General features: G+C 44.6%; 2 protein-coding genes across 2 annotated transcripts in view; one reads left to right on the forward strand and one right to left on the reverse strand.

The window, feature by feature from the left end:
• LOC101855062 overlaps positions 1–5,780 on the reverse strand; it is a 9,347-nt gene extending 3,567 nt beyond the window's left edge. Inside the window, exon 1 of the mRNA XM_035972945.1 lies at positions 5,714–5,780. The gene's annotated coding sequence lies outside the window, so the exon portion shown is untranslated. The remainder of the gene's footprint in view (positions 1–5,713) is intronic.
• Positions 5,781–6,558: 778 nt separating this feature from the next.
• LOC101855221 (exostosin-like 3) overlaps positions 6,559–12,426 on the forward strand; it is a gene marked incomplete in the record, with an annotated part of 15,377 nt that continues 9,509 nt past the window's right edge. Inside the window, 3 exon segments of the mRNA XM_013089289.2 lie at positions 6,559–6,815; positions 8,707–8,764; positions 9,949–12,337. Of these exon segments, the coding sequence (XP_012944743.1) occupies positions 10,345–12,337 (1,993 nt within the window).

Consider the following 12,426-nt stretch of genomic DNA (forward strand, 5'->3'; position numbering starts at 1 on the left):
AAAACCCCCCCCCCCTACTCTTGACTCCTGGGGCCCAAACCGGCGAATAATAATTGGGGGATGGGAACTGACGAAAAAACGCCATTCTTTGCTTGAATTTTGATTTTCTGGCTTTAGTGTCTCCTTCTAGAGTCTCACGCTTAGTTCACTCCTCAATTGATTACCTGGCAATTCAGGGTCTCTGGCGTTCAGCTTTGGACTTGAACGAACGAAACTACCGGCAGATGGAACTCCACCATGTTTACATTTGTACACAGGAGCTCGGATTCAACGAGGTCGCCGGGCCTGATCTAAAACCTCGTTGAACCCGAGTGTTCATAGCAAACACGAGGTTTTGTGTAGATTATTACCGGCACTGAGCACATGATGTGGAAAGAGAAGTAACAGGTAGTGCCTGAAATGCCTGCATATTATGAGCTGTGTAAAAAAGACCAATTCGTTCAAATGCACACCTGTGTAATCTCGATTGTGTGCCAAAAAGTTGTGTTGTGATTCCATAGAGACCAACGCTCAATTCATTTCGTATCTATGTCAATACTAGCTTATGTAAAAAAAAAAGACTGTGTGACGCGTTTGTATCAGTGACGTTCAACGCCCGGACCGCTGTGCCCCCCTCCCCGACACAGCCCCCCTGGCAAAAATAGTAATTTAATTTTTTTTTTAAACCCATATATCCTACAATCTTCACGTTTCCTTTCAAAATGGCTGCCAATGGAAACGGGCAGGCAATTTCCAAAGAGCACCTAGATAGATCTAGATTCTAGATATCTAGGGCGATTGTTAAGATTCCCATGTTTAATTCCGATTTGCGTTTTTCGGGGTTAGGGTTAGGGGTGATTTTGTAGTTTCAGTAAGATTGAAGAATACCAGACCAGCGGACCGACTTTGCCTATATCAACATTAGGAATTCATGATTCCCCCACATGCCGTTAAATGTAGAAAAGATGCATCTTTTTGATTGGCTGCTAATTTTAGTACTGTGATGTCATCACTTCCTGGGATACCCACAAGGAACGGTGTATTTTCGGTAACATTTCGGATTTCCTAGATCTAGATCTAGAAACTAGATCGTTGATGCTCAAAACAGTAAGATTAAGTTTAAGAACGCTGATGCTTGAAATTGAAACACGGTTTAAAACACGAAGACAATAAACCGCACAAAAATTGCCGTAAAGACGCTGGAGGATTAGATCTAAATCTAGATCTACCCCCTCCCTCTCCTGCATTTTTAATCACTTTTCTTATCTAATAATATATTTTTAAAAAAACAAAAAACTTCAAAGCAGCTCTACAAATTATAATTTATGCGACTGTTGATCAGTCGCCAGGAGGAGAAGAGAAAACAAACAAAACTGTCCGGGACCGGGATCGAACCGCTCCAAAAATCATTGAACGACTTCCAACGCAGACGCGCTGTCTGTTCAGCAATCAGAATTTCCGACAGAGAGGTTTACATTAAGCAAGACATTGATATTGGAAGTGGCTATTCTCATCCGGGGTGAGAATAGAAATACGATCGACCTCTCACCCCGGGTGAGACTTGCGACCGTAGGCTATTTTCACCTGGTTTGAAACAAGACCTGTTTTTCCTAATTTCGGAATACTTTCTATCGATGTGGAGGATCAAATTGATAAAAGCCAAGAAAAAATTACGTTATAGCACAAAAGTAAGCTAATTTGATCGTCTTCAAAGATGTTCTATGGCTATTTCACTGTTCGAATCGAGCCGAACTACGCGGGTCGCCATTTTGTTTTGCCCGGAAGTTCTCGCAAGATCTACTCCTCCCCTCTCTCTCTCTCTGTCTCTTTCTGAATACTGTTTATCGGTGTGGACGATCAAATTGACCAAAACAAAGTTAAAAAATGATGTTAAAACACAAAAGTAAATTAATTTGGTTGTCTACAAAGATGCTACGGCTATTTAACTTTTCGAATCGAGCCGAACTACGCGGGTCGCCATTTTGTTTTGACCGGAAGTTCTTGCGCTACTCCTCTCTCTCTCTTTCTCTCTCCACTGCCCACAGACAAAATTGTACGCTTTTAGAGGCTACAGTTCTAATGGAACAATGTTCACGGCACAGAACTCTACAATTTTTCTGTTATCACAGTGTAGAATTCTGTTGTTAAGGGTGAACGCAAAATTTGTTGGCCTAGATCTAGGCTATAACGGTGAACGCGCACCGGGTGAGAATAGCCAAAAGACTCGCCTGCACTATTCTCACCCTGGGTGAGAATAGAGGTGGCCATTGATATTATATATATATATCTAGATTCTAGATCAGTGGTTTTCAAAGTGGGCGCTACCGTGGCGGTGGCGAGAGTTTGGGGGCGCTGTGGCGAAACTGGGCGATTGGGGGGCGCTGTGGCGAAACTGGGCGATTGGGGGGCGCTGTGGCGAAACTGGGCGATTGGGGGGCGCTGTGGCGAAACTGGGCGATTGGGGGGCGCTGGTGGGCGCTAAGGGGGCGGTATGAAATTTTCATGACATGCAACATAAAACGTGATGAAGAGAAAAAAGCCACATAAAAAACAAAAACAAAAACAAAAACAAAAATAGATAGTTTAGGCATAGTTTACAATACTACATGTACTTATAACTAAAAACTTTCGTTCCCTGCCTGCAAATCCCATATAAATAAGATTCGTCAAGACAAATCTGACAAAGATCTGGCATACTTCAAAACTCTAAAGATCAATTTTCAGAAATGAAAATCCTTTAAACCGATGTTTGCAGCCAACGTCGATCAAGCTGATCTAGGCTTACGAGCAACATATAATTTATCTCTGCTTATTACAAAGACAGGCAAAAACCATGCTATTGGTGAGAATCTCATGCCTGCGACAAGAGAGGTGGTCAACACAGTCCCGCAACGTGCCCCGGAGCCTGTGTTGAAAGTTCTCCCACTAAGTGACAATACCATTCAAAGACGTATTGATGAGATGTCAGCAAATGTTGAGAAATCACAGTGCAAAATGCTGAAAGGACATGAGCTCAGCCTTTAACTGGATATCAGTTCATAGAGGGTGAGGAAATAATGCAAGAATTGTTATTTGCGAAAATGTTGGAAACAGATACCAAAGGCGAGTCCATTTTCAAAGTGGTCCAAGAATTTTTCGAGGAGAAACAGATCCCTCTGACCAATACAGTTGCCTGTGCAACAGATGGGGCACCGTCGATGGCAGGTCGGAAACGTGGATTTATGAACTTTTTGAAGAAATCAGTCCATGGAGTATTTACTGTCTACTGTGTCATTCACAGACAGAATTTGGTGGCAAAAAAAACCTGAATGAAAGTCTGCATGACACACTGGCCATTGCCTTCAAGTGTGTGAACAAGATCAAAGCCCTCACTTTGAACTCGAGACTATTTCAACAGCTGCGCACAGAAAATGGCGAGTACTTTCAATGCTTACTTTTGCACACTGAAGTCTGGTGGCTCTCGAAAGGAAACTGTTGAACGAGTACTTTCAATGCTTACTTTTGCACACTGAAGTCTGGTGGCTCTCGAAAGGAAACTGTTGAACGAGTAGGCCTACTTTCAATGCTTACTTTTGCACACTGAAGTCTGGTGGCTCTCGAAAGGAAACTGTTGAACGAGTACTTTCAATGCTTACTTTTGCACACTGAAGTCTGGTGGCTCTCGAAAGGAAACTATTGAACACGATTATTGTTCTGCCTGTTTGACTCTGTGCTGAAGTTGGTTTTGTTTTTTTCAAGAAACAGACAGTGATGTCTGCAATAGACTGAAAGAACACAAGAACAACATTGCGCTCCTCACAGATCTTTTTACAAAGTTCAACCAGTTCAACTTTCAGCTGCAGGGGGATGACACCAATCTGATCAAGGCTTTCGTCATTCTTGTTGAAACTGGAAATGATCCGCCGAAACATTGGCAGAAGAAAATTTCTCAGTTTCCTAGCTTGGCGGAGACACTGAAAGAAGGGCGCATTTCTGACGAGGAACTACAAATATATATAGCAACCACTTCAGAGATTTGCATGCTGATATGAAGACAAGGTTTAGCCTCCTGATATTTTTAAACTGGAAATTCCATGCTGGATACTGGACCCATTGAACACTGAAACAGATGATAACTTGCTAGTAGCAATTGAAGAAGAGCTTCTGACGATGAAATGTGACTTTGAAATCAAACCATTGTTCAAAAAGCCGTACCAGTCATTCTGGTTGAAAACTATTGTGCAAGACAAATGCCCCTCAAAGTGGGAAAAGATCAAGTTGTTCATCTCTTTTCCCGCCTCCTATCTAGTAGAAAGGGGATTCAGTGCAGTGACAAGTTTGCTGACGAAGCGTAGCGATTTGCGTCGGCTACTGACCAATCTGAAACCTGATGTTGATAAGTTGGTTCCGTCTTAGCAGGTCCTTCCTTCCCATTAGGGTAGTGTCCATAACTTATTTGCGCAGGCTTACTCCGTAGTTTACCCTTACTTGATATCTCAATGTGTCTTTTCTTTTTTTTTTTTCTTTTCTTTTCTTCATTTTTAAAAAAAGCAAAACATTCACTTGTTTAACAGAGTTGCCATTGCTGATGAAACTGATGATGATGTTGATGACGATGATGATGATGTTGATGATGATGATGATGATGATGATGATGATGATGATGATGATGATGATGATGACGATGATGGGGATAATTACAGACTAAGATCCATGCATACTTTTTCTTTCGTGTGGTTTCTCACATTTGAACAACTTAATAACGTTTTTATTTTCTGCAATGGAGATATTTGATACAAATCTCAGGCCACTACATTGCAGCACGTTGATGGGAGAAAACGTTTCATAAAGATAATGTCAATCTGTTTTCAAAACAATGATCACGGGCGTTTTTATTTATGTGTTTAGTTTTTGGCGTTTTGCTTCTGTAAATGTGATAATACATGTTTTATTTTTATTGATATTAATAACACTGGTCGTTTAGTACGATGACAACTATATGCATAAAATGACAGTATTATGCTCTCAATGCCCTTGCATAAGATTGAATTAAAATGTGCTTTATTATCTCTCGTCCACGCTTAATTTAAGACTGTAAAGATGGTGATTTGTGACCCAACTAATATTCAGAACTAAATTAGTAGAATTTAGAGGCACGTTACTTTCTACACTGCTGTTTGAGCTCTCTCTTTATTTGTGATTGTTATATATATTATGCATGTCATTATGTCAGATTGATGGTTGGGGCGGAGTAGGGGGCGCTGGGACTCGGCTGGGTGAAAAAGGGGGCGGTGGGCGAAAAAAGTTTGAAAACCACTGTTAGATATCTCTATATAGATCTATATTTTACATGACATAGAAGACACTTCCATCTTTGGTGCCATGCGGTTGGGTATACTAGATGTAGTCACGTGATCGGAGGGGTATCCTGGTATGACGTCAAACAAGATGGGCGCCTTACCTAAAAATAGTTTGCGTCTTTCTACGTTTAATCGCATGTGATTCCCCCCCCCCCCCCCCCCCGGTATTCTTCAATCTTCCTCATCAAATTATGGTAAAATCTGGGGGGCATGCCTCCCTGAAACCCCCCCACCTTATTTTTTTAGGTCTAGATCTAGATCTAGAAAAATCTAGATTTCTAGATCTAGAGTGTCTCTTCTTGCGTCTTTTTACAAAGAACTGTTTTTGTTGTTCGTGTGTGCAAGTTTGTCAGTAAGTTGTGTCAGTGTCAACAGCATCTTCAGTCATTACTCACACTGAACACTGGCTGAAACGTTTTCACCCTACCGACTATAGGGTTTTTATATAAATCTAGATCTACAGTTCAGTAAAAAATGAACTGACAAAGACATCAGCATTAAAAATAATTACAAAATTGCGTATTTTGAATGACGCTCAACGTCTGTTGAACAGTCGCCATCTTGCAAACATGGTAGAGGTTCCGTTCTTGAATTTGGTGTGTGGAGTGAACGAACTAATTGACTGACTGTCAGTAGCAAGGGGTGGCCTATCTGTTGGTGTTAATAGGCCTAATAAAGTTTATAAAGCTATAATAATTTTCTGTCTGAAATCCACTTTGAAATGGAAAATCAGTTTGCTTTTGGAATGTTCTTAATAAAGGCCAAGTTAATGTAGACTAGTTGTGCTTTCAAAATATGTGTTTCTGATCTTTAGATCTAGATTTAGATCTAGATCTAGATCTAGATCTATAAGAGACGTAGGGCGCAAAGATTTTGTGTGAGGAAAGAAAATGGGAATTTGACAAACGAAGCAATAATGCTTTGGACTACAAGTATAAGAATAGTTTTCATGACTCGTTTTAAATCATTGTGATGCCCCCCCCCCCCCCCCCCCCCTTAAAAAAGAGGAATGTTATATTCTTGAAACACTCATAGGTTTCCCGCAGTCCTATAGGAAAAGGTTTCCACTGACGTCACAATAGCCACTCAATCCTGCAGACAACATTGATTGTTGACGTGATGTCAGCAGCCAGCGACAGTTTCTTATCACGAACTCATTTTTATTCAAACTTGTAGCCTATTGGTTTATTTATTTATAGGAGTGCGGATTGTGATTTCAAGAAAAACTCTTTTCAAGAATAAAAAAGCTACTTTGAGAGGAAAGTATAAGGCCTAATCTTTCTGAAAACAAAACATATATGCTTTGGCGTCAGGGTTCGGAAATGACGGAAGCTGCTGTCACAACTGGCCGGTTGATTTGATCATCCAGATAAAACTCCAGAAAAAGAGATAAAACAAGTCTTCTGCTAGATCTCTCGTTATGAATTTAGTGGTCTTTAAAAGTAGCCTGAAAATCTGTTGATGGAATTCATACGGAGACAAGATCTACTTGTTTTTGTAAGTTAGTGACATTATTTTACATCATGTCCATTCTTGGAAAATAACTTTTTGTTTTTGAGGGTTTTTTCTCAGTATCAAAATTTGAATTGACTCCGAAAGAAGAGCCGAGCCAGGGGTTACTCACTCTGAACTCACATCAGTGGAGTGCAGTTAGACGTGTCACTTATTGTTCATTGTCATTCGCAGTCGTATCAGTCGAGCTTTGTACACTAGTCACTCGACCGCTATCTAATCAAGATCTGGATTCACCGCTCTAGAGTTAGAGTCCAGTTCTAGAATCTAGACTAGACTCTACTAGATTTATCTAGATCTAGACTAGATCTAGATTTAGATCTAGATCTAGATCTAGATATTTAAAATTTAAGCAAGACTTGTACTTTTGTAGCCTACTTTTGTACACTAAAACTAAATCTTGTAGCAGATTCAGACAAGATCTAGAATCTAGTACTAAATCTAGTTGAGGCTACTAATAAGAATATATAGATCTAGGCCTAGGTCTATAGATCTATAATATATGTAGATCTAGAGTTACAACCAAACTTTCTCGGCCATTTTCTCGATTATAAATTTTACCTCTGAAACCAGGTGACCCATCTTCTTCAATCGAAAATGTCTTGACTTCTATTCAAGTTAGGTACATGGGTGTTTTTCCATCGAATGCAAAACAAATGAACAAGCTTTAAGATGACCATTAGCTCCAGATGATGCTTAAAAATTGACGAGCGCCTGTTGCAGAAGCGGCATTGTCTCTTCCTTTATATTAATCTATACTACACTGTATGGCCCACATGATGGGCTTTTTTCTCCATTGCCTCTTTTCATTTCCCTCTATTTCATTCTCAATAGTCTCTGAAGAAACCAATTTATGTTTGTCTTTTGTTTGTTTTAATTTTCTTACAAGGTACTGATTTTTATTATAAAATTGAGTTTTGCTTCAAAATATATAGTATGACTCTAAAATGGCAGACTCCATTTTTTTTCATATAGATTCTATATAACGTCTGGTCTACTTTTGGGTCTCGACATTTTTTCCAGAAGGACCAGTAACGAGCGACCACTATGAGACAGCGTAGAATAGAGGGTAAGGGTAGGGTTAGGGTTTAGTTTGGGTTCAGGTTAGGTCTCTTCTTTATTGTGTGTTGGGGTAGCTGCTTGTTACGGATGTCCTTCCTTTTTTCTTATTAAATGTCTGATCTATTTTTGGGTCACGACGGACAATAAAAGGGTAGTAAAAGTGTAAGTAGACACCATTTAGCCACCAAGTTTCGAATTCATGAACCCATGTCTAATAAAGACTAATACAATGAATGAAGACTACAGTGGCAGCTCCCACCATTGGCTAGCCTTGTTGCTGAGGAAAACAATTTGTCAAGATGTTCCCTTTTTGGGTCACTTAATGGGCTGGGAGGGTTAAGATTGGTAAAGAAAGAGCTCTGTTTTGCTCAGACATTGCAAGAAAGAGCTCTGTGTTTAGCTTAGACGTTGCAAGAAAGAGCTCTGTTTAGCTCAGACATAGTAAGAAAGAGCTCTGTTTAGCTCAGACGTTGTAAGAAAGAGCTCTGTTTAGCTCAGACGTTGTTGTAAGAAAGAGCTCTGTTTAGCTCAGACGTTGTTGTAAGAAAGAGCTATGTTTAGCTCAGACGTTGTTAGAAAGAGCTCTGTTTAGCTTAGACGTTGTTGCAAGAAAGAGCTCAGTTTAGCTCAGACGTTGTTGTTAGAAAGAGCTCTGTTTAGCTCAGACGTTGTAAGAAATAGCTCTGTTTAGCTCAGACGTTGTTGTAAGAAAGAGCTCTGTTTAGCTCAGACATTGTAAGAAAGAGCTCTGTTTAGCTGAGACGTTGTTGCAACAACATGGTGAGAGACTGGCAATGTCGCTCTGTCTCCTTAGGTAACTCTACTACTGGACCATGGGAACTGACAAGTCCCTTCCATTCAAGTTCGTGACGGTTTGTTTCTTTTTGATTGTTGCTAGTGTATGCTGTCTGTAGTTTACTATGTGACCTCTGACCCCCTGACCTTTCTCCTGTGTTCTAGAGTGGGATGTAAGTGGAAGTTTGCTCAATTTTTATTTCCACGGATGACAGGTGACCCCAATGGTTTTGACCTTTTGTTGCAGCAACTGCTGAGTTGGCTGATGAAATAACGCCCGTTCCCTAGCTAGGGTTGCATTTTGCAAGTGGCTCAAGGCAGGCATGAATGGCCTAACAGGCTCCCACATTATGTATCACTATTTCATGCACAACTGTGCCTTTTTGCCGCACATGTATTTGGATAAGAAATTTATTTCCATGATGGATACATTTGTAGCCTACTACATTTCAGTAGAAATTGTATTTTTTGAATTGCAGTCAGAAAGAAAAAATGTGTTGGTGTCAGTGAGGAGAATGGGTGGTCGGAGGGTGCCACTGGTAGGTCCTACTTCTTCTCTTTCCCTTTGTCATTTCTGTCTGTCTCTTTCCTCACAGAAAATTAGCATTGTGGTGGTTGTGTTGTGTGTTTGTGGCTGTAAGCGTGCTTCTTTTAACTCAGACTCGTGAGATGTGGGGGGGGGGGGGGCACTTCTGTCTTTTCTCATGTGAATGTTTGTGCTTGATTGTACAGCGTTGAAGCGGGTGGTTGGCTGGTGCTCTTGTGTGGTTTGCTCCTTCTTTCTTATCAAACATTTGTCGTCCTGACCTCTCCTCCTTTTTTGTGTATGTTACTCTCTTGTAACACCTCTAATGTTACTCTCTTGTAACACCTCTAATGTTACTCTCTTGTAACACCTCTAATGTTACTCTCTTGTAACACCTCTAATGTTACTCTCTTGTAACCCCTCTAATGTTACTCTCTTGTAACCCCTCTAATGTTACTCTCTTGTAACACCTCTAATGTTACTCTCTTGTAACACCTCTAATGTTACTCTCTTGTAACACCTCTAATGTTACTCTCTTGTAACACCTCTAATGTTCAGCCCTTATTTGACCTGATGTGTTGCAAGTACTGTAATACTCTTACTAAACAAAACACCAACAGTGAGTGTTGAAAGGGACGTTGATCCGACAGTGCCCACTGTGTGCGGTTGTCTAGCTGAGCAAACAAAAGAAGTCAAGTTTTCCTCCTTGTAACTGTTTGTGCTTTCATCTGCCAGGTGAGGGTGTGGCCGTGAGTCGCTGTGCCCTGAGTCGCTGTCAGCTGATGGGGGTGTGGCCGTGAGTGGCTGTGCCGTGAGTGGCTGTGCCGTGAGTCGCTGTGCCGTGAGTCGCTGTGCCGTGAGTGGTGCCGTGAATGGCTGTCAGCTGATGGGGGTGTGGCGGTGAGTCCCCTGTGAGCTGATGGGAGAGGTGAGCGAGATGCTGGACTGCTGGTTCTGTCTGCCCGGGGGCTGACTGCCCTGTGTGTGCTGCCACTGGACACTAACAATGTGCTGAGAGGAACAAGGAGAAGACAGAGTATGTGAAGAAAGGAAAACATGTCTCATGAAAGTGACAGAAGAAGAAGGATGTGGTAAGGGGAAGATCGAGAAGAAGGGCCCCCGGAGAGAAAGATGAAGATGTGTAAAGTCCCTTCTCGCAGCGGCCAGTTCCTGGCGCACAACTTGACCTTGCTCAAGTTCCTGCTGTTGCTCCTGGCACTGGCCGTCTCGCTTTCTCTCGTCATCCACCATTACCTGGCCAATCTAAGCACGGCTGGCGACTTCCAGCCAGACCCACACCGCACTAGACTGATCGATGGCCTACCTGGCGACCCTGACTCGGAGCTCCCCCACGCGCGGCCAGCCTCGGGTTCCCGGCAGCAGGAGATAGAAGAACTGCGCCGGATCAAAGCCTCGGTGAGCAACGAGCTGCGACAGTTGGAGAACCGCCGGCTCCACCTACAGGCGGACATCACAGACTACGCTGGCAAGATTGACGCGCTCAAAGCGGAGCACGGTGTGTTGAACAAGGAGGTGAGTCAGATCCGCGTGTCGCTAGAACACATCCGCTTTGAGCAGGAGGAGCGGCGCCTCCACGCGCCCAACATCCGCGCCCCCCACCGCATCCTGCGCACCGTGGACCCCCAGGAGCCACTGGACATGCCAGGCTCCGCCCACCACTGCCGCATGGAGTCTTGCTTTGACTTTTCGCGCTGCTCGCTGGTCTCTGGCTTCCCCGTGTTCCTCTATGACCCTCACCGCTACGCCTTACCTGGCCACCCTGTGACGCCGGGCGTGGCCTCGGCCGTGCTGAGTTACCTGTCCCGCAGCAGTTACCGCACGGAGGACGCGGCCAGCGCTTGCCTGTTTGTGCTGGTGCTGGGGGAGACGAGCGCGGGGTCAGCCCCCCCGTCCGCGGGGGATGTGGAGGACATGTTGCTGGGTCTGCCCCACTGGGCGGGGGATGGGAGGAACCACCTCCTCCTCACCCTCGCCTCCTCCCTGGCCACCGCCGACCTCCTGACGGGCGTGGCCACAGGCCGGGCAATGGTGGCTCAGCCCTTCTTCACGGACACAGCGTACCGGCCTGGCTTTGACCTGGTCATTCCCCCCAACTTTGGCCCCAGCGTGCGCGAGGGCATGTGGCGTCACCTGCCCCAGATCTCCCCGGTGAGGAGGAAGCTACTGCTGTCCTACCTGGGGGAGTACTCTCCCCTCCACTCACAGCACCCGCCCAGCGACCACAGACTCCAGCCTCACGACTTCCCAGACAATTCCCCTAGGGGAGGGAAAGTGGCGGGCCGCCGCCCTCTGTCCGCCATCGACTCCTCGCTATTGTCCTCTCAGACCTACTTCTCCCACATAGAACAGGCCATTGTGGCCTCGCTGAAAAGTTTCCAGGTAAGCTACCAGGGCAGTGTGGACGTGGACCTGTCCTGTGGCCAGTTTGGCCGTGCTCTGACCACTCCGGCCGACTGGTCACTGTGTGATTCCGCCTCGGCCCGACGCGACCGTACCATTGGCTCCACTTTTTCCCTCATCCTCCTTCCCCTCAACGCTTCGTTAGAGTCGACCTTGGCCTTTCAGACCCGCCTCTACGAGGCCCTCAACTACGGTGCTATTCCCGTCATTCTTGGCTCGCATGGATTACTTCCCTTTGCAGAAGTTTTACGGTGGGAGTCTGCGGCAGTTGTCCTCCCCACCCCGCGCGTCACAGAAATCCCGTTCTTCCTTCAGTCATTCCCGGACGAGGCTGTGTCCTCCCTGCGCCTACAAGGCAGACATTTCTTCCTCAACTACCTCAGCTCCACCGAGTCTGTCCTTGACACTGTGCTGGCCACGCTGAGGTCGCGCCTCCAGATACCCCCCGTGACTGCCAGAGAGGAGCCCGCCCCCACCGCCTTCCCCCCAGGTTTTGTCCCACTCAAGTACGAGGGCCCGGAGCCTGAACCAGAGAGTGACGAGGTGCTGGGCCCCGCCGAGACACCGTTCCCCTCGGAGGCTTTCCGCCACAACTACTCCACCAGCAGCGTGTTGGACCCGTTCAACTCCCTGGGAGACCCCTTCACACTCTACCCCTACACCCCATTTGAGCCTGTCCTGCCATCAGAGGCCAAGTTCAAAGGTAACAAAACTATTCTCACTCAATGAATGATGAGAGAAGACGCAAAAGTTGGCCCACAGTACTTGTACACACGCACACACACACACCCC

This window comes from Aplysia californica, unplaced genomic scaffold (assembly GCF_000002075.1).
Source record: "Aplysia californica isolate F4 #8 unplaced genomic scaffold, AplCal3.0 scaffold00918, whole genome shotgun sequence".
In the NCBI taxonomy this organism is placed as follows: Eukaryota; Metazoa; Mollusca; class Gastropoda; order Aplysiida; family Aplysiidae; genus Aplysia; species Aplysia californica.